The sequence below is a fragment of the Oncorhynchus gorbuscha genome, linkage group LG18, assembly GCF_021184085.1.
Source record: "Oncorhynchus gorbuscha isolate QuinsamMale2020 ecotype Even-year linkage group LG18, OgorEven_v1.0, whole genome shotgun sequence".
NCBI classification, from domain to species: Eukaryota; Metazoa; Chordata; class Actinopteri; order Salmoniformes; family Salmonidae; genus Oncorhynchus; species Oncorhynchus gorbuscha.
The window spans coordinates 31,012,468-31,038,116 of record NC_060190.1 but is presented as its reverse complement, the minus strand read 5'-3'; the positions used below and the strand labels follow the sequence as shown (position 1 = coordinate 31,038,116).

Below are 25,649 nucleotides of genomic sequence, written 5' to 3'. Positions count from 1 at the left end.
GCACTTATTGCCATATTAGCCACTACATTGTATTGGTAAACCTGAATAGTACAGGGATTGGGGCTTTCAACTAAAAATAAATCAGGCAATGCAATCTATAACAAGATTGGGGCCTTTAGAATCCATTTAGCACTTGTTACTTGAAAGGCAATGGAGCTCAGGTTAGAATCTAAAGGCAAGTGCATACAGTGGGCAAGAATATTTGAATGCAAGTTGAAGCAGGGCAATAGCAAAAATTTCCTAGCCACCAGAAGACTCCTGGGAATCTTCACCTACCCAGACCCACGTGTCCATCCACCACCACACCACCTCCAGACTGCACCATGACTCTGGGCCACTGCTTGGCCACCTATCTGACAAACTTTTCAATAGCGGTAGTGGTCGGCTTGAAGGGTCCTTCGCAGTTAAGTCCAGGCATTTGGCTGCTTATCTGACAGCTTAGTCAGATTGACGCAGAGCTTGTCGAGATGGGCGGCAGCCACCTCCTCATCCAGCTGCAGAAAGAAGAGAAAAAGGACATTACAAGTCAAATTCAGAATAAAGTTTTCATACACGGGGAGAAAACTTATTGTAATGGGTTCAATCGTCACGCAAATCACATTTTCCCCTGAAAACAAAAACATGCTTGGTTGCGCCCAAGCAGTTAGGTCAAATTCGCAGGAAAAATTTGTAAGTCGCTCTGGATAAGAGCGTCTGCTAAATGACTTAAATGTAAATGTAAATGTAAAAATGACAAAACTGGTCTCAATGCCCGTCTCAAGAACAGACATAATTCAAAAAGGAGCTGTCAAAAAAGGCTGAACAGGTCGAGCAGGAAAAGAATGAGGGATATCAGTGGTGGTTCTTATGTTTGACAGACCATGTACAAAATAAATAAATAAATAAAACTACATTCTTAAGGCAATAGACTGACCTCGAACCATCCCTGGCTTTGTTCCCAACTTCCCACAAGCATATCTCTTGCGCTCAGCTCCGAGTGTATGGCTTCAGTTAAAGGCCTTAAGATGTTCACCACAACCCATGTGTCACTCAATTTAAAATGACTGCGCAGTGCTCAATTTCAACTCCAAGTACAAAGAGCCTCATTTCGGGCTACCTATTACTGGGTTAATCAAAGCCATTATTCCCATTCAGCCTAGTTTCAATATCTTTCAATAGTCACAAGACATCATATAATATACAGTGGGGCAAAAAAGTATTTAGTCAGCCACCAATTGTGCAAGTTCTCCCACTTAAAAAGATGAGAGGCCTGTAATTTTCATCATAGGTACACTTCAACTATGACAGACAAAATGATAAAATAAAATCCAGAAAATCACATTGCAGGATTTTTTATGAATTTATTTGCAAATTATGGTGGAAAATAAGTATTTGGTCACCTACAAACAAGCAAGATTTCTGGCTCTCACAGATCTGTAACTTCTTATTTAAGAGGCTCCTCTGTCCTCCACTCGTTACCTGTATTAATGGCACCTGTTTGAACTTGTTATCAGTATAAAAGACACCTGTCCACAACTTCAAACAGTCACACTCCAAACTCCACTATGGCCAAGACCAAAGAGCTGTCAAAGGACACCAGAAACAAAATTGTAGACCTGCACCAGGCTGGGAAGACTGAATCTGCAATAGGTAAGCAGCTTGGTTTGAAGAAATCAACTGGGAGCAATTATTAAGAAATGGAAGACATACAAGACCACTGATAATCTCCCTTGATCTGGGGCTCCACGCAATATCTCACCCCGTAGGGTCAAAATGATCACAAGAACGGTGAGCAAAAATCCCAAAACCACACGGTGGTTGACCTGCAGGGAGCTGGGACCAAAGTAACAAAGCCTACAATCAGTAACACACTACGCCGCCAGGGACTCAAATCCTGCAGTGCCAGACGTGTCCTCCTGCTTAAGCCCGTACACGTCCAGGCCCGTCTGAAGTTTGCTAGAGAGCATTTGGATGATCCAGAAGAAGATTGGGAGCATGTCATATGGTCAGATGAAACCAAAATATAACTTTTTGGTAAAAACTAAACTGGAGGACAAAGAATGCTGAGTTGCATCCAAAGAACACCATACCTACTGTGAAGCATTGGGGTGGAAACATCATGGTTTGGGGCTGTTTTTCTGCAAAGGGACCAGGACGACTGATCCGTGTAAAGTAAAGAATGAATGGGGCCATGTATCGTGAGATTTTGAGTGAAAACCTCCTTCCATCAGCAAGGGCATTGAAGATGAAACATGGCTGGGTCTTTCAGCATCACAATGATCCCAAACACACTGCCCGGGCAAAGAAGTAGTGGCTTCGTAAGAAGCATTTCAAGGTCCTGGAGTGGCCTAGCCAGTCTCCAGATCTCAACCACATAGAAAATCTTTGGAGGGAGTTGAAAGTCTGTGTTGCCCAGCAACAGTCCAAAAACATCACTGCTCTAGAGGAGATCTACATGGAGGAATGGGCCAAAATACCAGCAACATTGTGTGAAAACCTTGTGAAGACTTACAGAAAACATTTGACCTCTGTCATTGCCAACAAAGGGTATACAACAAAGTATTGAGATAAACTTTTGTTATTGACCAAATACTTATTTTCCACCATAATTTGCAAATAAATTCATTAACAATCCTATAATGTGATTTTCTAGATTTTTTCTTTTCATTTTGTCGGTCATAGTTGAAGTGTACCTATGATGAAAATTACAGGCCTCATCTTTTTAAGTGGGAGAACTTGCACAATTGGTGGCTGACTAAATACTTTTTTGCCCCACTGTATTTCAACCAGAAGTTAGTGGGGTCAATTTCAGAATACAGTGACAATACATTGTTTTCCTATTAAACTGTACAGAGTTGCAGGCAAAGAAAACCTAGAACTCTTTACAGGTTGTGAAAAAAGCATATATAGGATACTCACAACTAAATAGCTACAGAATACAGGTGTGTCAATCTAATGATGACAAGACAAATGCATTTACGTCGCTTCTCTTATAAATAGCTCACCTTTTTGGGCAGGAAGTGGACTCCCAAGGGGTACTTGGTAGTGTTCTTCCACAGCTCAATCTGGGCCAACACTTGGTTAGTGAAAGAGTTGCTCATGACGAAACCGGGGATGGCGCAGCCCAGGGTTGACCAGTCTGCCTTCGGCCAGGACGATGATGTAGCGACCGCTCTTCATGCGGTAGCGGTCCACCTGGCAGGAGAACGGTAGTTTAGGACAAAACTGGAGAATTAAATTACAGAAGACAACATAACGTACATAGCACAGCTAGGGTGTTTGTGTGTGTGGTGGGGGGGTTAGTCCAACCTGCGGCTTGATGTTGATCTTCTCGGCGGAGTTGGCGTTGAGCCAGTTCAGGTCAATCTCACAGTCGAAGTGGCCGATGTTGCAAACGATGGAGTCGTCTTTCATTTGCTCAAAGTGTCTGGGGAGAACACCAGTGCATTCATTAATTCAACTGCGAAAGAGGACAAGTACAATAGAGTGTCTAGTTTGAGAAAGACACCTCACAAGTCCTCAACTGGCAGCTTCATTAAATACAATTATATATATTTTTTCCTTAAATTTAACTAGGCAAGTCAGTTAAGAACAAATTCTTATTTACAATGACGGCCTACCAAAAGGCAAAAGGGCCTCCTGCGGGGAAGGGGGCCTGGGATAAAAAATGAATACAATATAAATATAGGACAAAAACACATCACAACAAGAGAGAACACAACACTACATAAATGGAGACCTAAGACAACATAGCAAGGCAGCAACACATGACAAGACAGCATGGTAGCAACACAACATGGTACACACATTATTGGGCACAGAGAACAGCACAAAGGGCAAGGCAGAGACAACAATACATTACACAAAGCAGCCACAACTATCAGTAAGAGTGTCCATTATTGAGTCTTTGAATGAAGAGATTGAGATAAAACTGTCCAGTTTGAGTGTTTGTTGCAGCTTGTTCCAGTCACTAGCTGCAGCAAACTGAAAAGAGGAGCGACCCAGAGATGTGTGTGCTTTGGGGACCTTTAACAGAATGTGACTGGCAGAACGGGTGTTGTATGTGAAGGATGAGAGCTGCAGTAGATGTCTCAGACAGGGGGGAGTGAGGCCTAAGAGGGTTTTATAAATAAGCATCAACCAGTGAGTCTTACGACAGACATACAGAGATGACCAGTTTACAGTTTGGCAGCTGGGGTGAAAGAGGAGCGATTACAATAGAGAAAACCAAGTCTAGATTTAACTTTGGCCTGCAGCTTTGATATGTGCTGAGAGAAGGACAGTGTACCATCTAGCCATACTCCCAAGTACTTGTATGAGGTAACTACCTCAAGCTTTAAACCCTCAGAGGTAGTCATAACATCTGTGGGAGGAGGTGCATTCATCTTATCAAACCACATGACCTTTGTTTTGGAGGTGTTCAGAACAAAGTTAAGGGTAGAGAAAGCTTGTTGGACACCAAGAAAGCTTTGTTGTAGGGAAATTAACGCAACATCCGGGGAGGGGACAGCTGAGTAAAAGACTATCATCAGCAAATAAATGAATGAGAGAGCTTCCTACTGTCTGAGCTATGTTGTTGATGTAAATTAAGAAAAGCGTGGGGCCTAGGATCGAGCCTTGGGGTACTCCCTTGGTGGCAGCCAGTGGCTGACAGCAGATTCGGACTTTATACACTGCACTCTTTGAGCGAGGTAGTTAGCTAACCAGCCCAAAGACCCCTCAGACACCAATACTCCTTAGCCGGTCCACAAGAATGGAATGGACTACCTTATCAAAAGCTTTGGCCAAGTCAAAAAAATAACAGCACAATTTGCTTGGAATTAAGGGCAATGGTGACATCATTGAGGACCTTTTAACGTTGCAGTGACACATCCATAACCTGAGCGGAAACCAGATTGCATACCCGAGAGAATACTATAGACATCAAGAAAGCCAGTCAGTTGATTATCAAAAGTGGTGGAAAAACTTGTCAATAAACAGGCCTATAACAGTTAGCATCAGATTTATCTACCCCTTTAAATAAGGACGAACCGTGGCTGCTTTCCAAGCAATGGGAAACTCCCCAGAAAAGGAGAGACAGTACCTGCAAAACACCAGTCTCAACGTCAACAGTGAAGAGACGACTCTGGGATTCTGGCCTTCTAGACAGAATTGCAAAGAAAAAGCTATATCTCAGACTGGTCAATAGAAATAAAAGATTAAGATGGGCAAAAGAACACAGACACTGAACAGTGGAAGATTGTAAAAAAGTATTATGGACAGACGAATCTAAGTTTGAGGTGTTTGGATCACAAAGACAAACATTCGTGAGACGCAGAAAAAATGAAGATGCTGGAGTGTCAAGCATGGTGGAGGCAATGTGATGGTGTGCTTTGGTGGTGGTAAAAGTGGGAGATTTGTACAGCGTAAAAGGGATCTTGAAGAAGGAAAGCTATCACTCCATTTTGCAACGCCATGCCACACCCTGTGGATGGCGCTTAATTGGAGCCTATTTCCTCCTACAACAGGACAATAACCCAAAGCACAGCTCCAAACTATGTAAGAACTATTTAGGGAAGAAGCAGTCAGCTGTTATTCTGTCTATAATGGAGTGGCCAGCACAGTCACCAGATCCCAACCCTATTGAGCTGTTGTGGGAGCAGCTTGACCGTATGGTACGTAAGAAGTGCCCATCAAGCCAATCCAACTTGTGGGAGGTGCGTCAGGAAGCATGGGGTGAAATCTCTTCAGATTACCACAACAAATTGACAATTTGAATGCCAAAGGTCTGCAAGGCTGTAATTGTTGCAAATGGAGGATTCTTTGACGAAAGCAAAGTTTGAAGGACACAATTATTATTTCAGTAAAAAAAATATTATTTATAACCTTGTCAACATTTTGACTACATTTCCTATTCATTTCATGCATGTTTTCATTGTCATGTGGTTAATAAAAAAAGTATATCTAAATGATAGTGACAAATCTAAAAGTTACTTCTATTGCCATCCATGTAAAAATAGCCTACATAAAGTAAACAAATAAAAACATTGCAGCCTGCAGATATAAAACAGCCTAATAAAAAAAGCCTATAAATATTTTTTTATATCCTATATAAAAAAATAAAAATAACATATTTGCAACACATGGCCTGCCTGTCTGCAAAAAAACGTATTCACTTGGTCCGGCCCGAACCTTTCGCTAGGAAACGTGCAGCATTGTATAAAATATTCTAGGCCCTCGTATCCAGTGAGCTCAGGGCAGACACAGCTGTAGGCTATTTGTGCAAGGGATAAGAAGTAAATCAGGTATTTTATGGCGTTTCACCTGGATCAGAGCATGACATTTTCCCCCTTTCATGCAGTGGTTATCAAAAGGGAGAGAGATAGAAATATTGCTCAAGTACATTGAACTACTGTCATTCTCAATGGATTCTATAAACAGACTTGGTATACTTGTGGTTTGAAGTGAAGAAAAAGTTACTTTAAGAAGCGCCACTGGTCATTAGTGGTCTTGAGTTAAGACAGATGTCCCAAATGTGCAAACATATAGGTCTACACTTGCATGCAGGCCAGGTGGCATAGACCTACTTCTATATGCGTAATCAGGTCCGTGTCCTTATTCAACACTGACAGGAGCGCTCCAAAAGTAAATATCATGAATAAATTGAGAACTCATAAATGGAATGAAACAATGTACTACTGGTGATCTATATAATGGGGAATTGATAGACTAACAATAAAAGGGCAAACAATTCACACAATTAAGTTATGAAACAATGAATGTGGACAAAATGGCGGGAGAACGAATTCTGAGAGAGACATACCTTGTGCAACTTAGCCACACTCTTCTTATTGGACCGTGTCATCCCCGTGGCCTCCACAATAGCTAAATCAGACAGGTGTCTTGTGTGCCATGAACAAAAACAATCTATTTGCGACTGCTCGTCCAACAGCCTATTGTCCAAACAAGCGATTAAATGGGGTTAGCCCAACTTGACTGCGTGTACTTCTGATCAGATAGTGTTTAACATGGGTTGCATGGTGTTCTACTGGACTCCAAAATGATACCTACTTGCCCAAAAGGATGTCCTCACAGCCAGTGGTGATCACAAAGATGTTCCCCTCCTTGCAAGCCTCCTCCATGGTGGTGACTTCATATCCTACAACAATCACAAAAGCCAATTAAATACTACACAAAAGCAATGTATAACATTGCTTTTACACTTGAGCTTGATACTACCTCTGCTGCAGTGAACAAATGACATGGGGTCAAACAGAAAATGTTTGCATATTATGTACAGCAATTATAAATGGCCTTCAACTTAAAACAAATTCTTCAGATCATATTTGCTAGGCACCCAAGATAACTGAACGCACACCTATAACAAATCTCCAATAATATTTTGAGAATGTAAATTAAATCTGAACAATAACAAACAATATAACAATATAATAACAATATAAATCAAACTAAAAAGGATCCAGACCCTCCACGGCAGCCAGTCCACCACCTCTGTGACGATGACGCGGGCACCGAACCCACGGAGGGCCTGGATGCAGCCCTTGACAACGTCGCCGTAGCCGGCAACAACCGCCACCTTTCCATCAATCATCACGTCGGTGGCCCGCTTGATCCCGTCAATCAGAGACTCTCTGCAGCCATACAGTTTGTCGAACTTGCTCTGGAGGGAGAGAGAGAGAGAAATTATCTATAGAGAGGGAGTCAATACCGCTGCTTACTCAGGAGGGTGATCACGTACAGTACCATTATTTTATGGCACTTTAAGAACTGATGGGTCAAGCATGGCCCTACTAAGGGAGGATGATGGGGTCTACCTTGGTGACTGAGTCATTGACCTGGGACCTTGAGCTCGCCGTTCTTCATCATCTTGTACAGGTTGTGCACCACTGTGGTGGTCCCCTCAGACACCTTGATTCCCAAAGGAGACAATTTGACAATCTTTAATTAGCACTTTTTTAAAATGGCATCCACATGCGGTAGGTGGCGCCATCATAAAGGTCACAAAATTATCAGGGACTTAGCCAGTTCTCTTCTCAGAGAACTAATATGAATTAACAGTTAACATTTCAAACAGGAGTCAAGACTTCCCTCCTTAGGAACATCATTCCCAAGGGACTGTGTTTAAAGTTAAGAATTCCTGCTGCATGTTGCTTACCAAGCACCTTAAGTTCATCCTCAGTTCTCAGTATTGACTCTGGAGTAATGCCGCCACCTGGTGTACAAGACTGAGAAATACAGCCCTGCTGACAATCATAGCAGTATCACCCTTGCAATTTGGGGGAGGCATATTTCCATAGCTGAACCACACTAAATTAGATCTGAGAATAATAGTGTACAGGACTAATGAGGAAAGGCTGTGCCTATTAAAATACCTCTAGTGTTTCGCATTGGGGCATAAAGTAAACCACTTTTTTTCACTCATTTATTTAGATGGCTGGCTAAAGTGTGTCTTTGCTGTTTAAAGAAAATAGAAACCATGGATTAGTCTCCCAGCCAATACAAAACATCAAGTTAAATACTGAACTTCCCCTTTAATGCTTTGCTCTGGATAGAACAGTCATTCCTTTAAAAGCTCTTACAGGATGCAACACACCCTAAAATCAAACTTAACTTGCCACACAGCTGAACAAAAAGGCAAACCAACAAAGGCTTGACCGGATAAGGTAAATGACTATGACAAATAACTGTAACAAGTCAAATGCAGGGGCATTGGCTAAATATCAAACCTCATGTTTACATTTTTGTAAGGCGAAAGCAAAATTGGAGCTCCACTACTACACGGTATTTCACTTCAGTACCCTTCGGATCCAGTTAGGGCCAAGGGGAGGGACCGAATTGGGACATGTGAATACCACTGTCCTTCTTAGCCCTTCAATGTGTGCAGCAATATGGTGCCCTGCTTCTTTAATTAAGCAGCTGTATGAGAGGCCTGAGGCCCTGAGAGTTGTAAGTCAGAGATAGCTAGGTCCCATACCTGACAGCAGTATGGGGTACTTCTTGTGGTGAGATCGCCGCTGTCATCCATGATCATGTTGAGGGGCTGGCCGTCCTTCCAGTAGATGGTATGCTCAATGCACCACACGTACTCCTCGTCGGTCATCCCCTTCCAGGCATAGACTGCAATGAGAGAGGAGCGTGAGAATCAGGGTTGATGAGTGCTTTGCAATGGCATCAGACCCAATGGATGCATTCAGTGAGGATGAAGCAGGATTTTTAAAAAGTTAACAAAGCAGGCGCTACCAATTGGGAAAGTTCATTTTCATATTCCATTTTTAAAACACTATACCAATTGTGTTATGCAGGTGAATGAGGACCCAAAAGCGACTTGGCGAAAACAGAGTCTTTAATCCAGTTTAAGGAAATAGCAATACTCCTAGACAAATCGGAGCGGTAAATAAAGCATAAAAAACAATACCACTCGTGCTCTCGGATCAGCCTTCTCCATTAAAATCGTACCTTAATTTAACTTAACTTAGTTCTAAATTGAGCAGCTGCTGAAAAATGAGCTCCTGTATATATTGAGATTTAAATGTTTTTTTTTAGAGTGAAGTACATCGAAAAAATCAAGAGAAAACTGCAAGACTCAATAGAAGACAAAACAAGGAACAAATCAAAAAAGACAGGCTTTTGAAAAATTAACTATTTTTCATAAAATTGTACAGTTATCTTAGCTAGCTGAATTGCTAGCAGAATTGTTTACTTGTTGCTAAGCAGTTGCTAGGGACTCTCCTGGAAGAAGCTAGCTAGCTTACAAAGAATAACAACAAAAAATATCTAGTTAACAGAAGAAAGGAAGACAAAATAAGGACAAAAGAAGGACAGAAGAAAAAGGAAAAGAAAGAGGACAACAAAGTGAAACAGTCAGCACTTCTATTGCAACTTCGTATTTGTCGTCCTAACGTAGTCTACACTGCTATCTGCCCAGCCGCTAGCCAGCTAGCAAACGTCCACCGTCTACCGAATAGCAGCACTGTAGAAACTATTACACTCAACTGAACGACTTGATTAGTGTAGTGTTAGCTAGCTACATAGTTGTCTTTGTTGTCTTCGTATCCAAGATAATTGTGTAGTTTAGAGCGTGTAGTCTTAGAGTGATTATCTTAATTTACAGAGGTTAGCTAGCCAGCTATTTGTCGTCCTTAACGTAGGAGACACTGCTAGCTAGCCAACAGCTAGCCAACGTCTACTGAATAGAACTTCCGCACTCAACAACCCGGTCGCATTCCGCTTCGCTCCACAGGTAGTATCACATTTTTCATTTCATTTCATTACAGCACAACGGTTTTATTTGTTTGATCGTAGCTAGCTACATAGCTAGCTACATAGCCGTCTGTGTATCAAAGATAATTGTGTAGTCTAGACCGATTTTCTAGGTTAGCTAGCCAGCTATTGTCGTTCTTTTAACGCAACGTAACGTAATCAACACTGCTAGCTAGCCCCCGAATAGCAGCACTGTAGAAACTATTACACTCAACGGAACGACTTGATTAGTGTAGTGTCAACAACGCAGCCACTGCCAGCTAGCCTACAAAGTCAACAACGCAGCCACTGCCAGCTAGCCTACTTCAGCAGTACTGTATCATTTTAATAATTTTAGTCAATAAGATTCTTGCTACGTAAGCTTAACTTTCTGAACATTCGAGACGTGTAGTCCACTTGTCATTCCAATCTCCTTGCATTAGCGTAGCCTCTTCTGTAGCCTGTCAACTATGTGTTTGTCTATCCCTGTTCTCTCCTCTCTGCACAGACCATACAAACGCTCCACACCGCGTGGCCGCTGCCACCCTAATCTGGTGGTCCCAGCGCGCACGACCCACGTGGAGTTCCAGGTCTCCGGTAGCCTCTGGAACTGCCGATCTGCAGCCAACAAGGCAGAGTTCATCTCAGCCTATGCCTCCCTCCAGTCCCTCGACTTCTTGGCACTGACAGAAACATGGATCACCACAGATAACACTGCTACTCCTACTGCTCTCTCTTCGTCCGCCCACGTGTTCTCGCACACCCCGAGAGCTTCTGGTCAGCGGGGTGGTGGCATCGGGATCCTTATCTCTCCCAAGTGGTCATTCTCTCTTTCTCCCCTTACCCATCTGTCTACCACCTCCTTTGAATTTCATGCTGTCACAGTTACTAGCCCTTTCAAGCTTAACATCCTTATCATTTATCGGCCTCCAGGTCCCCTCGGAGAGTTCATCAATGAGCTTGATGCCTTGATAAGCTCCTTTCCTGAGGACGGCTCACCTCTCACAGTTCTGGGCGACTTTAACCTCCCCACGTCTACCTTTGACTCATTCCTCTCTGCCTCCTTCTTTCCACTCCTCTCCTCTTTTGACCTCACCCTCTCACCTTCCCCCCTACTCACAAGGCAGGCAATACGCTCGACCTCATCTTTACTAGATGCTGTTCTTCCACTAACCTCATTGCAACTCCCCTCCAAGTCTCCGACCACTACCTTGTATCCTTTTCCCTCTCGCTCTCCTCCAACACTTCCCACACTGCCCCTACTCGGATGGTATCGCGCCGTCCCAACCTTCGCTCTCTCTCCCCCGCTACTCTCTCCTCTTCCATCCTATCATCTCTTCCCTCTGCTCAAACCTTCTCCAACCTATCTCCTGATTCTGCCTCCTCAACCCTCCTCTCCTCCCTTTCTGCATCCTTTGACTCTCTATGTCCCCTATCTTCCAGGCCGGCTCGGTCCTCCCCTCCCGCTCCGTGGCTTGACGACTCATTGCGAGCTCACAGAACAGGGCTCCGGGCAGCCGAGCGGAAATGGAGGAAAACTCGCCTCCCTGCGGACCTGGCATCCTTTCACTCCCTCCTCTCTACATTTTCCTCCTCTGTCTCTGCTGCTAAAGCCACTTTCTACCACTCTAAATTCCAAGCATCTGCCTCTAACCCTAGGAAGCTCTTTGCCACCTTCTCCTCCCTCCTGAATCCTCCTCCCCCTCCCCCCACCTCCTCCCTCTCTGCAGATGACTTCGTCAACCATTTTGAAAAGAAGGTCGACGACATCCGATCCTCGTTTGCTAAGTCTAACGACACCGCTGGTTCTGCTCACACTGCCCTACCCTGTGCTCTGACCTCTTTCTCCCTCTCTCTCCAGATGAAATCTCGCGTCTTGTGACGGCCGGCCGCCCAACAACCTGCCCGCTCGACCCTATCCCCTCCTCTCTTCTCCAGACCATTTCCGGAGACCTTCTCCCTTACCTCACCTCGCTCATCAACTTATCCCTGACCGCTGGCTACGTCCCTTCCGTCTTCAAGAGAGCGAGAGTTGCACCCCTTCTGAAAAAACCTACACTCGATCCCTCCGATGTCAACAACTACAGACCAGTATCCCTTCTTTCTTTTCTCTCCAAAACTCTTGAACGTGCAGTCCTTGGTCAGCTCTCCCGCTATCTCTCTCAGAATGACCTTCTTGATCCAAATCAGTCAGGTTTCAAGACTAGTCATTCAACTGAGACTGCTCTTCTCTGTATCACGGAGGCGCTCCGCACCGCTAAAGCTAACTCTCTCTCCTCTGCTCTCATCCTTCTAGACCTATCGGCTGCCTTCGATACTGTGAACCATCAGATCCTCCTCTCCACCCTCTCCGAGTTGGGCATCTCCGGCGCGGCCCACGCTTGGATTGCGTCCTACCTGACAGGTCGCTCCTACCAGGTGGCGTGGCGAGAATCTGTCTCCTCACCACGCGCTCTCACCACTGGTGTCCCCCAGGGCTCTGTTCTAGGCCCTCTCCTATTCTCGCTATACACCAAGTCACGTGGCTCTGTCATAACCTCACATGGTCTCTCCTATCATTGCTATGCAGACACACAATTAATCTTCTCCTTTCCCACTTCTGATGACCAGGTGGCGAATTGCATCTCTGCATGTCTGGCAGACATATCAGTGTGGATGACGGATCACCACCTCAAGCTGAACTTCGGCAAGACGGAGCTGCTCTTCCTCCCGGGGAAGGACTGCCCGTTCCATGATCTCGCCATCACGGTTGACAACTCCATTGTGTCCTCCTCCCAGAGCGCTAAGAACCTTGGCGTGATCCTGGACAACACCCTGTCGTTCTCAACTATCATCAAGGCGGTGGCCCGTTCCTGTAGGTTCATGCTCTACAACATCCGCAGAGTACGACCCTGCCTCACACAGGAAGCGGCGCAGGTCCTAATCCAGGCACTTGTCATCTCCCGTCTGGATTACTGCAACTCGCTGTTGGCTGGGCTCCCTGCCTGTGCCATTAAACCCCTACAACTCATCCAGAACGCCGCAGCCCGTCTAGTGTTCAACCTTCCCAAGTTCTCTCACGTCACCCCGCTCCTCCGCTCTCTCCACTGGCTTCCAGTTGAAGCTCGCATCCGCTACAAGATCATGGTGCTTGCCTACGGAGCTGTGAGGGGAACGGCACCTCAGTACCTCCAGGCTCTGATCAGGCCCTACACCCAAATAAGGGCACTGCGTTCATCCACCTCTGGCCTGCTCGCCTCCCTACCACTGAGGAAGTACAGTTCCCGCTCAGCCCAGTCAAAACTGTTCGCTGCTCTGGCTCCCCAATGGTGGAACAAACTCCCTCACGACGCCAGGACAGCGGAGTCAATCACCACCTTCCGGAGACACCTGAAACCCCACCTCTTTAAGGAATACCTAGGATAGGATAAAGTAATCCTTCTCACCCCCCCCCCCCTTAAAATATTTAGATGCACTATTGTAAAGTGGTTGTTCCACTGGATGTCATAAGGTGAATGCACCAATTTGTAAGTCGCTCTGGATAAGAGCGTCTGCTAAATGACTTAAATGTAAATGTAAATGTTAATATTATAATTATTCCATAATACTGACGAGGGATAAGCGCAGAGATATCACCTATAGCTCAGTTACCTTAGCTTAAATACCAACATAGATGGATAGTCATGTCTTGAGTTGAAACAAGGTAAAGTTAACTTTAGTGAAGCAAGTTATACATTCTTGGCATATGATCAAATTCCTTGAAAATCGAACTATTGTCGTTGACAACTGAAGTGTGAAGAGCTTTCCAACACTTGTTTCACACATAATGGCCACTTTTCAGGCAATTCCTTAGCAGTCACACTGTGCAGATGAAAACTGGAGCAGTGCTACTCAGGAATCAAATCAACATATGACATTCAAGCCGTAGAACAGTGAGTGGCTGAAACTCTGCTATAAACCAAACCAAATAAGCACCCAACTGTGATGAAGACGCTGCTACTCCTCTGGCTTTGTAACTTCTCCCCCAGGACACCACCCCCCAAGTACTACATCACTACATGTGGAAAAATCAGTTCGGCAAGTTCAGGCCCAAATAGTTACTCAGCAAATATCCTCTAGTACTTCACTGATTGAAACACTACAGCAGGGGTAACATTGTGCTCTGGAGTGATGAATGTTTGGCAAGGAATATAGGCCTACTCACAAATTAAAAGGAATTGGACTGTGCAACACTCCCCGTTTGGGTAAACATGTTCTGGTTTATCAAGGGGGAGTTCTATAATTAACAAATCACAATACAATTCCATAGAGTGAACAACAGGATAACATGCTGACCAAACCAGATGCGCGCATGTTGATTTTGTACCCCTACACCAGACACGATCAGGACACGCAGGATGAAATATCAAAACAAACAACCAATTATATTAAATTTGGGGACAGGTCGAAAAGCATTAAACATTTATGGCAATTTAGCTCGCTAGCCTGCTGTTTAGCTCGCTAGCCTGGGTTGTTGTTTTACCTGAAATGCAATGGGTTTCATGCATGTTAACATCAGAAGCCTCCTCCCTAAATGTGTTTAATTCACTGCTTTAGCACACTCCACTAACCCTAATGTCCTAGCCGTGTCTGAATCCTGGCTAAGGAAGAAAAAAAACATCTGAAATTTCCATCCCCAACTACAACTTTTCCGCCGAGATAGAACTGCCAAAGGGGGTGGAGTTGCAATCTACTGCAGAGATAGCCTACAGAGTTCTGTCATGCTATACAGGTCTGTGCCCAAACAGTTCGAGCTTCTACTATTAAAAATCCACCATTCCAGAAATAAGTCTCTCACTGTTGTCGCTTGTTATAGACCCCCTTCAGCCCCCAGCTGTGCCCTTGACACCATATGTGAATTAATTGCCCCCCATTTAGCTTCAGAGTTTGTACTGTTAGGTGACCTAAATTGGGATATGCTTAACACCCTGGCATTCCTACAATCTAAACTAGATCAACTCATTTTCTCACACAATTTATCAAGGAACCTACCAGGTACAATCCCAAATCCGTAAACACGACACCCTCATAGATATCAGCCTGACCAATCTGCCCTCTAAATACACCTCTGCTGTCTTCAACCAGGATCTCAGCGATCACTGCCTCATTGCCTGTGTCCGTAATGGCAGTAAGCTTTGCAGGCCTTTATTTCATATGGGTGTTAAACATTTTCCAACCTCACAATAACTATCTTTCACATGGACACTGAAAAGATCCGCAAATGGCTGTATGTGGTATGGATCAAGGACAGGAGAGGTGTTCGAACAGAGGTGCTTAAAGGAAGGCACACAGGTAGGTCTAATGAAAAACAATGTTTCATAAGCTCTTTTTAATCACAGTAATAGGCAGGGATTTGTCAGTCAGAGTGAGCCTGATAAGGTGAAAGAATCCTTTTCATAGCATCACTTTCATATACTGTACATTAACGTCTTATGGCTGGGGGGCAGTATTGAGTAGCTTGAATGAATAAGGTGCCCAGAGTAAACTGCCTGCAACTCAGGCCCAGAAGCTAAGATATGCATATTATTAGTAGATTCGGATACAAAACACTCGGAAGTTTCTAAAACTGTTTGAATGATGTCTGTGAGTATAACAGAACTCATATTGCAAGCAAAAACCTGAGACAAAATCCAACCAGGAAGTGGGAAATCTGAGGTTTGTAGTTTTTCAACTCATTGCCTATCGAATATACAGTGTCTATTGGGGTCATATTGCACTTCCTAAGGCTTCCACTAGATGTCAACAGTCTTTAGAACCTTGTTTCATGCTTCTACTATGAAGGAGGGGGGAATGAGAGCTCTTTCAATCAGGTGTCTGGCATGAGCTGATCACGCGTGCTCCCGTGAGAGCGACCTGCGTGCCATTGCATTTCTAAAGACAAAGAAATTCTCCGGGTGAAACATTATTGGAGATTTATGTTAAAACATCCTAAAGATTGATTCTTTACATCGTTTGACATGTTTCTACGAACTGTAATGGAATTTTTTGACTTTTCGTCTGACCTGCGCATTGTGAATTTGAATTTGTGAACTCAAGGCGCGAACAAAAAGGAGGTATTTGGACATAAATGGACTTTATCGAACAAAACAAACATTTATTGTGGAACTGGGATTCCTGGGAGTGCATTCTGATGAAGATCAAAGGTAAGTGAATATTTTACAACACTATTTCTGACTTTTACTGACTCCACAACATGGCGGATATCTCTATGGCTTGTTTTAGTGTCTAAGCGCCGTACTCAGATTATTGCATGGTGTGCTTTTTTGGTAAAGCTTTTTTTATCTCTAATTCTGCTTTTTGTGACTCCTCTCTTTGGCTGGAAAAATGGCTGTGTTTTTCTGTACCTAGGTACTGATCTAACATAATCGTTTGGTGTGCTTTCGTCGTAAAGCCTTTTTGAAATCGGACACTGTGGTGGGATTAACAACAAGTTTATATTTAAAAAGGTGTAAAGTGTTTGAGGAATTTTAATTATGAGATTTCTGTTGTTTAAATTTGGCGCCCTGCACTTTCACTGGTTGTTGTCATATCGATCCCGGTAGCGGGATCTAAGCCATAAGTAGTTCAGAGTTTGTACTGCACCCTCATAGATATCATCCTGACCAACCGGTCCTCTAAATACACCTCTATTGTCTTCCACCAGGTTCACAGCGATCACTGCTTCATTGCCTGCGTCCGTAATGGGTCCGCGGGCAAACGACTACCCCTCATCACAGTCAAACGCTCCCTAAAACACTTGAGCGAATAGGCCTTTCTAATCAACCTGACCCGGGTATCCTGTAAAGATATTGAGCTGATTCCGTCAGTAGAGGATGCCTGGTTAGTCTTTGAAAGTGCATTCCTAACCATCTTAAATAAGCATTCCCCATTCAAAAAATGCAGAACCATTAGCATCTAATAGCCCCCGCGATATGCAACTTTTCAGGGATGTTAGGAACTTATCGGCAGACTCAATAGCCTTGGTTTCTCAAATGACTGCCTCACCTGGTTCACCAACTATTTCTCAGATAGAGTTCAATGTGTCAAATCGGAGGGCCTGTTATCCGGACCTCTGGCAGTCTCTATGGGGGTGCCACAGGGTTCAATTGTAGGGTCGACTCTTCTCTGTATACATGAATAATGTCGCTCTTGTGACTGGTGATTCTCTGATCCAACTCTACGCAGATGACTCCATTCTATATACTCCTGGCCCTTCTTTGGACACTGTGTTAACTAACCATACAACTCTCCTTCCATAGCCTCCACTGCTCTTAAATGCAAGTAAAACTAAATGCATGCTCTTCAACCAATGCTCTGCCCGCACATGCCCGCCTGCCCAGCATCACTTCTCTGGACGGTTCTGACTTACAATATGTGGACAACTACAAATACCTAGGTGTCTGGTTAGACTGTAAACTCTCCATCCATCCAGAAATCGGCTTCCTATTTCGCAACAAAGCATCCTTCACTCATGCTGCCAAACATGCCCTCGTAAAACTGACCATCCTACCGATCCTTGACTTCGGCAATGTAATTTACAAAATAGCCTCCAACACTCTACTCAGCAAATTGGATGCAGTCTATAACAGTGCTATCTGTTTTGTCACGAAAGCCCCATATACTACCCACCACTGCGACCTGTATGCTCTCGTTGGCGGGCCCTCGCTTTATAATCGTCGCCAAGCCCACTGGCTCCAGGTTATCTATAAGTCCTTACTAGGTAAAGCCCCGCCTTCTCAGCTCACTGGTCACCATAGCATCACCCACCCGTAGCACGCGCTCCAGCAGATATATTTCACTGGTCACTCCCAAAGCCAACTCCTCATTTGGCCACCTTTCCTTCCAGTTCTCGGCTGCCAATGACTGGAACGAATTGCAAAAATCACTTAAGCTGGAGACTCATATCTCCCTCACTATCTTTAAGCATCAGGTATCAGAGCAGCTTACAGATCATTGCACCTGTACATAGCCCATCCAACTACCTCATCCCCATATTGTTATTTTTTAATATATATATTTTTTATTGCGCCCCTGTATCTCTACTTGCACATTCATCTTCTGCACATCTATCACTCCAGTGTTTATTTGCGAAATCGTAATTATTTTGCCACTACGGCCTATTTATTGCCTTACCTCCATGATCTTACTTCATTTGCACACACTGTATATAGACTTCTATTGTGTTATTTACTGTATGTTTGTTTATTCCATATGTAACTCTGTTGTTGTTTGTGTCACACTGCTTTGCTTTATCTTGGCCAGGTCGCAGTTGTAAATGAGAACTTGTTCACCTTGTTGAAAAATACTGTATGTGGGAATGTCTTGTCTGTTTTACATGTAGTGTTGGTACATGGAATATTCCTCAACTGCATATGTCATGAATTGCTATTGAAAATGGAAGTATTATGTTCAACTGACATTTTCAGATTTGATTTTGATAAACACACTTTGGTGCTTACAATTCATTCTCTATTGTCATATATTTGGTGGGCACTGTCATCTGTGATATGACATTCTTTAAGCATGTACTGATGAAACTGTCAATTAATATTTTTTTGTAAAGTTTACAAATGCAAAGTCTACAAATGCTTGACATTTATTCACTCTGATAGGGCTGGATCCTATATGCTACTTTTATTATTGTCCTGTAAATGGTTCAGTGCCAATAATTTAGGCTGTGTGTAGAATGGGTTATAAAGTAAATTACCTCTACTACTAGATTATAGTGAAAACAGTATACAAAAACAGCATACAAATGTGACTTGTGTATTCATTCACCTATAACTAATCAGAATTCCATTATGTTTACATAAAAAAGAGAATACTTAAAAATGAGAAGATACTGCCATGGAAAAGATGACTGGGTGGACATAAAGTGTAAAGGAGGGGAAATAACTCACACCATGCAGCAGGACACCTTCAGTCTTTGTAATGCAGGTTTGTTAGTTATATTTTCAATAATGAATGGTTAGCTGTTATGTGACAATTAGGTCAATTAGATTCCAAGGAAGTTGCACAGAACTTCCCCAATATCCCCTCCCAAATTGATATGGAACCTTCAAAGACACATGGAGCAACTGCAAAAAGAAATGGCTGAGGATATACTACGAATGTCTGGTATGTAATGACATTTAATTCAAAGTAAATTCTTCATTTTTATGTAGTTGTGTCAGACAGCCATATGTTCAGTTCATGCCTTTATTTCAGAGTTCAACAAAGCCAACAACTGTTTCATGTGTGCCACTGATAAAGAATCTGAATGTGGCCCAAAGACTGACTGGGTTAGTAAGTTAATTTAACATGTTTATAATCTTCTGACAACATTGACGGCATGTAAGACAATTTATGATATAACACAATGGATGGCTAATTTATCATTGATATTATTTATAACGTGTTCCGCTTTGTTTTGTTTGCCAACGGTGGTTCCATGTGCGTAACTAGGAATGAAGACAAGAGTTCAATAAAGTAAAGAACAAACTGGAAGTGCAGTCTTTGTTGTTGAAAATGTATGCTATACTCCATCCACACTGAAGAGGCTCTGAAATGTACATCAACCAGGGATAAAAGACAAAGTTAACTTCAAATAAGTATGAAACATTTCAGTGTGAAGTGTCTGTTGACATGTTCGAAAAGATTAAAGTTCTACAATTTCTGTTTAATTTGTAAATATTACATTTTTATTAATTTATTTACTGGCCACCATTACTGTGGTTACATGTATAATGGTCAATACAGTATATAAACATGGTCAATACAGTATATGTATTGACCAGCAAACCCACTGCAGCCTACCTCACTAGTTCACTCTCCATCCCTGCTTTGGACAATTAATAGCACAACTCTCGTACTTTGCCCTTTTCCTTTATGGTTGATATTAACGACAAAAGGAGATATGTCTCTCTCCTATTGTGTACCGCTATTAAATACTGTGGAAAAATAACTACTTAGATCTACCAATTATTATAGCTAAATATTAAAGGGTAAACACAACACTGGACCCCCTAATTGTCAAACTAATATTAATGTACAACAATATAGAAGAGGCATAAGAGGTTATGCAATATGGGTGTATATCCACTGCACGCTTCTTAGGTGTGTAATTGACATGACCAAGGAGTTATTGAAATTTAAAACTATGAAGAATGTACGTTACACCGCGTGATTTTACAGTACACAAACTGTCACATTTGTCGTAAAGAGGAGACCAAAGCGCAGCATGATTAGAATACATTCTTCTTTTAATGAAGGAAGAACACTTAAACAAACTAACGTGAAGCTATGAACAACTAGTGCAGACACAGGCAACTACACAGACAATAACCCACAAACTATCCAAGGCATATGGCTACCGAAATATGGTCCCCAATCAGAGACAATGATAAACAGCTGCCTCTGATTGAGAACCAATCTAGGCAACCATAGACATAAAAACACAAACATACAAAAACCCTAGACAAAAAACCCCAAAGGTGCGGACTCCCGGCCGCAAACCTAAACCTATATGAGAGGGTTTGGGTGGGCATCTAACCTCGGTGGCGGCTCTGGTTCTGGACGCCGCCCCCCTTCTTTACTCTGAGTCCGCTCTTGTAGCACCGACCCATGGATCATCATGGTCGGAGGCTCTGGACAGCAGATCCTCACCATAGGCCCCGGGCTGGGGACCCTCGCTGCGTGGATCGTCGCCGGATGTTCTGGACTGGGGACCGTTACTGGAGACCCCAGACCGTCGCTGGAGACCCCGGGCTGGGGAGCGTTGGAGGTTCCGCACTGTGTCCCGTCGTTGGAGGTTCCGGTCTGGGTACTGTCGCCGGACGCTCTGGACTGGGTACGGTCACCGGATGCTCTGGACTGCCGAGGCGCACTGTAGGCCTGGTGCTGGCACGGGGACACACATCTCAGGGCGAGTGGGAAGAGCAGGAACAGGGTGTACTGGACTGCCGTGGCGCACTATAGACCTGGTGCATGGTGCCGGAACTGGTGGTACCTCTGGGCGAGTGCGGGCAGAAGGAACAGGGCATACTGGGCTCTGGAGGCGCACAGGAAGCCTGGTGCGTGGTGTTGGCACTGGTGGTACTGGGCTGATGACACGCACCTCAGGGCAAGTGCGGGGAGGAGGAACAAGATACACTGGACCGTGGAGACGCATTGGAGATCCAGAACATAGAGCTGGCTCAATACGTCCTGGCTGGATGCCCATTCTAGCCTGGCAAATGAGAGGAGCTGGAATAGAGCGCACCGGGCAAGAATAGCGCACTAGAGACACCATGCGCATCTCTGCATAACACACAAGCTGTGTACCTTCATATCGTCACTGTTCCTCTATTCTCCTGTATTTCTCCTCGTAGTATCGCCTTACCGCTTTCGCTGCCTCTAACTCCTCCTTAGGACTGCGATACTCTCCCAGCTGTGTCCAGGGTCCTGCTCCATCTAATACCTCCTCCCAGGTCCATTTCCCCATTAATCGCTGTTCCTCCTTTTCACGCTGCTTGGTCCTTGTTTGGTGGGTTGTTCTGTGACATTCGTCGTAAAGAGGAGACCAAAGCGCAGCGTGATTAGAATACATTATTTTTTAATGAAGGAAGAACACTTAAAACAAACTGACCAAAACAACAAAATGAATGTGACACTATGACCAACGAGTGCAGACACAGGCAACTACACATAGACAATAACCCACAAACTATCCAAGGCATATGGCTACCTAAACTTGGTCCCAAATCAGAGACAACGATAAACAGCTGCCTCTGATTGAGAACCAATCTAGGCAACCATAGACATAAAAACACCTAGACTGGAAAAACCCCATAAACATACAAAAACTCTAGACTGGATAAAAACACATATATCACCCTCGTCACACCCTGACCTAACCAAAATAATAAAGAAAACAAAGATAACTAAGGTCAGGGTGTGATACAAACAAGAGTGCAAAATATAGAAGGGTACATTCTGCACCATGTTTGACGTCAGAAGGTCACATGACCAAGGAGCTATTGAAATTTAACATTTTGAAAAATGAATGTAAAAATGTGTGAGATGAAAGTGGACAAACTAAAAGGTGTGCAATGTGTAGGCCCACTGAGTGGACATTCTGAACCTTGTTTGAAGTCAGAAAGTCACATGACCAAGGAGCTATTGAAATTTTACATTTTGAAAAATTCATGTAAAATCTTGTGAGAGGAAAATGGACAAACTAAAGGGTGTGCAATATCGAAGGACATTCTGGACCTTGTTTGAGTCACATGACCTATTGAGCTGTTGAAATTCGAATGTAAAAAAAGTTTGTACATTGTTTACACTCCCTAACTAATTAAACTAGGAATACAAAATGCTGCTCACATTTTCACATGTTTATTAGCTTTGGAAAGTGAATTAAGGTCCAAATCGTGAAAATAAGACCTGTGCAATATTGTGCGAAATTTTTCCAACATAATGACACTTATTTGGAGACTGTGGTTTAAGTGGTTTGAAAGCTATTGAGGTTTGAAAGTGCGAATATCCGTTGAAAATCCAACTTGAAACTGTCTTTACCTCGTTGTGCCCAGCCTACCTTAGATTTGACAACCTGCACATGCGCAGTTCGGCGCTACACGGGCGTTATACTCGCTGACGTGTTTATGCGCATGAGTTTAGCCAGCCTACGTCGCCTACAAGCGTTATCCAGTGGAGAAGCATCTTCATACTGTACTGTCTTTGGAAGATATCACACAAATATTTCCCTTCATTGCCTGTGCCAGACTCCAGGGTGACATACTGCCTGTCAATCAAGGAAAACTGGCGGCGTCGCAGACTGCAAAGACTTGCACATCCTCATCTGCACATCTATCACTCCAGTGTTAATGCTAAATTGTAAATATTTCGCCGCGATGGCCTATTTATTACCTTACCTACCTAATCTACTACATGTAAATATATTTTCTATTGTGCTATTGACTGTACGTTTGTTTATCCCATGTGTGACTGTTGTTTTTGTCGCACTGCATCGCTTTATCTTGGCCAGGTCGCAGTTGTAAATGAGAACTTATTCTCAACTGGCCTACCTGGTTAAATAAGGTGAAATGAAAAATAAAACAACGTAGGTAACTTAGTACCGAGCTCAGAAAACAAACGAAAGCACCATGCTCGACTAAATGGATTACAACCACCGAGAACATAGTTCTTCTGAAATAAACCATGCTTGACTGAGGACAAGTGTTGTGTGCATGTCGACTCGATTTATTCTGTGATGTAAAACAAAACTCTTTACCTTCTACCACATATATGTGAATTGCATGCCAAAACTGCTGTTACTGGTTATGCATGGGTAAGGCTTTGTAAAAAATAACAAAAGCCTGCAGGTAAATGGACCGTGTTCCATCCGAACTGGATTATACAAGTTTATAAATGCCAGTGCACATTTGCAGATGTCTGGTTAGCCGACTGTCCAATGATAACTAATTAGCTTGCCATCACTTGATATAAATCAGCTAAAATAGCGCCAACCTAGCCAAATGTGCAGTCTAAAATCTGTTACTCGACATTAGCCTAGCTGGTTAGACACCCGTTAATCCACAATCAATGAAGGGCTTGAAGCTCGCCTGTATGATAAATAATATAAATAATGTACATTCATACTGACCGACTTTGAAGTGAAGTTTCTCAGTCATTATGGTTTCTTTTTGATGTCACCGTCTTGATATGTGTGGTTGTTGCTACCTGGCTTTGGACAGAGAGGGTATAATATTTGTGAACTTGAATTTAAGTATCAGTCAATTTGCTTGCTTGTAATATTCATGAGGTCTCCGTGCCAACTTCAACATTACGCTTCCAATTGGCTGAGAATGTTCCTGCCCCGTACGAAAGAAAGCGAGTTCGTTTTGCATGGACCGGTGCCACGGGAGATAGTTTGCAAATAAAGACATTTCTCATTGGTCGTTAAGTAAAATCTCGACCCTGGGTAAAGGGCCATGCAAAACAAACAGGCTCTTAGCCACAGAGAGTGGCAGCCAAAAACAGTTTCATACCACAACCTCTTTTATTGAATAGTTAATAATTGGGTGGCAGTTAGCCTAGTTGCAAGAGTGTTGTGCCAGTAACTGAAAGGTTGCTCATTCAAATACCTAAACTGACAAAATGAAAAATATGTCTGTGCCCTTGAGCATGGACCATAACCCTAATTCGTTCCAGGGGTGCCTTACTAGTACGGCTGACCCAGTAAAACAACACATTTCACTACACCTATCTGGTGTATGTGACAATAAACATGTGTTTTATAGCACTACTATTACATAGTAATAACCAAAAACAAATCACAACATCCCTACCTTCAGTTCCACAATCCCCTTATACATAATTTAATGTAGTAGGTCTATGATAAGTGTTCTATTTAATTATATCCCCTTTTAGGTATTCTGTGTTTGATAAATTGGTTTATAATTCATGAGGAAATCACATGACACATTTGAACTGCAACACCCCATTCATGATATAACCTCAAACTGGCTGTGTGTCATGATGAAACATTGTTTGATTGACCATAGATCCCCCCCCCAATTACTTCTCAACTGCACATTGCATGATTAAACTCAGAAGCAGCAGCATATTACAGGTGGAAGAGTCAACCAAACTCCAATCAAGGAAGGACGTGATTTTGAATAAGCCTGTTGCATAACCACTGCATATTTTCAACCAAGTTACAAAAGGTCTGTCCATACCACAAATGATTCAAATGAGGTAACACATGAGTGAGTTGTTGTATTATGCAACCTTCAAAGGAAGTGTTACTCAAAATGATACCTTGGAGTATATTAGATTTAAATGGAGATTGTAAGAGCTGACGCAGCCTAAATACACAGCTTTTTATAAGCATTAAGGTTTTATGCAAACAAACAAATGCATTGACAGTGCTGTGCATACACACATTGGAAGACTGACCTAAAACTTGTGTCCCATCTCTAGCCCTTCCCTATAATCTGGCTCTGTAGCCTCTCTGTTGTCTACACAATTCAAAAGGATCAAATTGCGATGAACAAAAATATAAAATGCAATATGTAAAGTGTTGGTCCCATGTTTCATGAGGTGGAATAAAAGATACCAGAAATTATCGATATACTCAAAAAGCTTATTTCTCTCAAAAGTTGAGCAGAAATGTGTTTATATCCGTGTTAGTGAGCATTTAGCCAATGCCAAGACAATCCAAACACCTGACAGGTGTGACATGTAAAGAAGCTGATTAAACAGCATATTCATTACACATGTGCACCTTGTGCTGGGGACAATAAAAGGCCGCTCTAAAATGTGGAGTTTTGTCACACAACACAATGCCACAGATGTCTCAAGTTTTCAGGGAGTGTGCAATTGTCATGCTGACTGCAGGAACGTCCATCAGAGCTGTTGCCAGATACAGTTGAAGTCGGAAGTTTACATACACCTTAGCAAAATAGATACACTCA

General features: G+C 43.1%; 1 protein-coding gene and 1 pseudogene across 2 annotated transcripts; both read right to left on the bottom strand.

Annotated features, from left to right (window-relative positions):
- Window positions 1-365: 365 nt before the first annotated feature.
- Window positions 366-8,152, bottom strand: LOC124004138 (annotated as a pseudogene).
- Window positions 8,153-8,418: 266 nt separating this feature from the next.
- LOC124004035 (adenosylhomocysteinase A-like) lies at window positions 8,419-24,167 on the bottom strand. 2 transcript variants are annotated; one of them, XM_046312774.1, is made up of 2 exons: window positions 23,837-24,167; window positions 8,419-9,096 (listed from the first exon to the last, which is right to left on the bottom strand). In XM_046312774.1, the coding sequence occupies exons 1-2, from the start codon at window positions 23,862-23,864 to the stop codon at window positions 8,888-8,890; spliced, it is 237 nt and encodes a 78-aa protein (XP_046168730.1). In that variant the 5' UTR covers window positions 23,865-24,167; the 3' UTR covers window positions 8,419-8,887. The 2 variants fall into 2 exon arrangements, 1 of the variants encoding a protein (XP_046168730.1); XR_006833302.1 differs by lacking the exon at window positions 8,419-9,096 and adding an exon at window positions 20,439-21,728.
- Window positions 24,168-25,649: the final 1,482 nt, after the last annotated feature.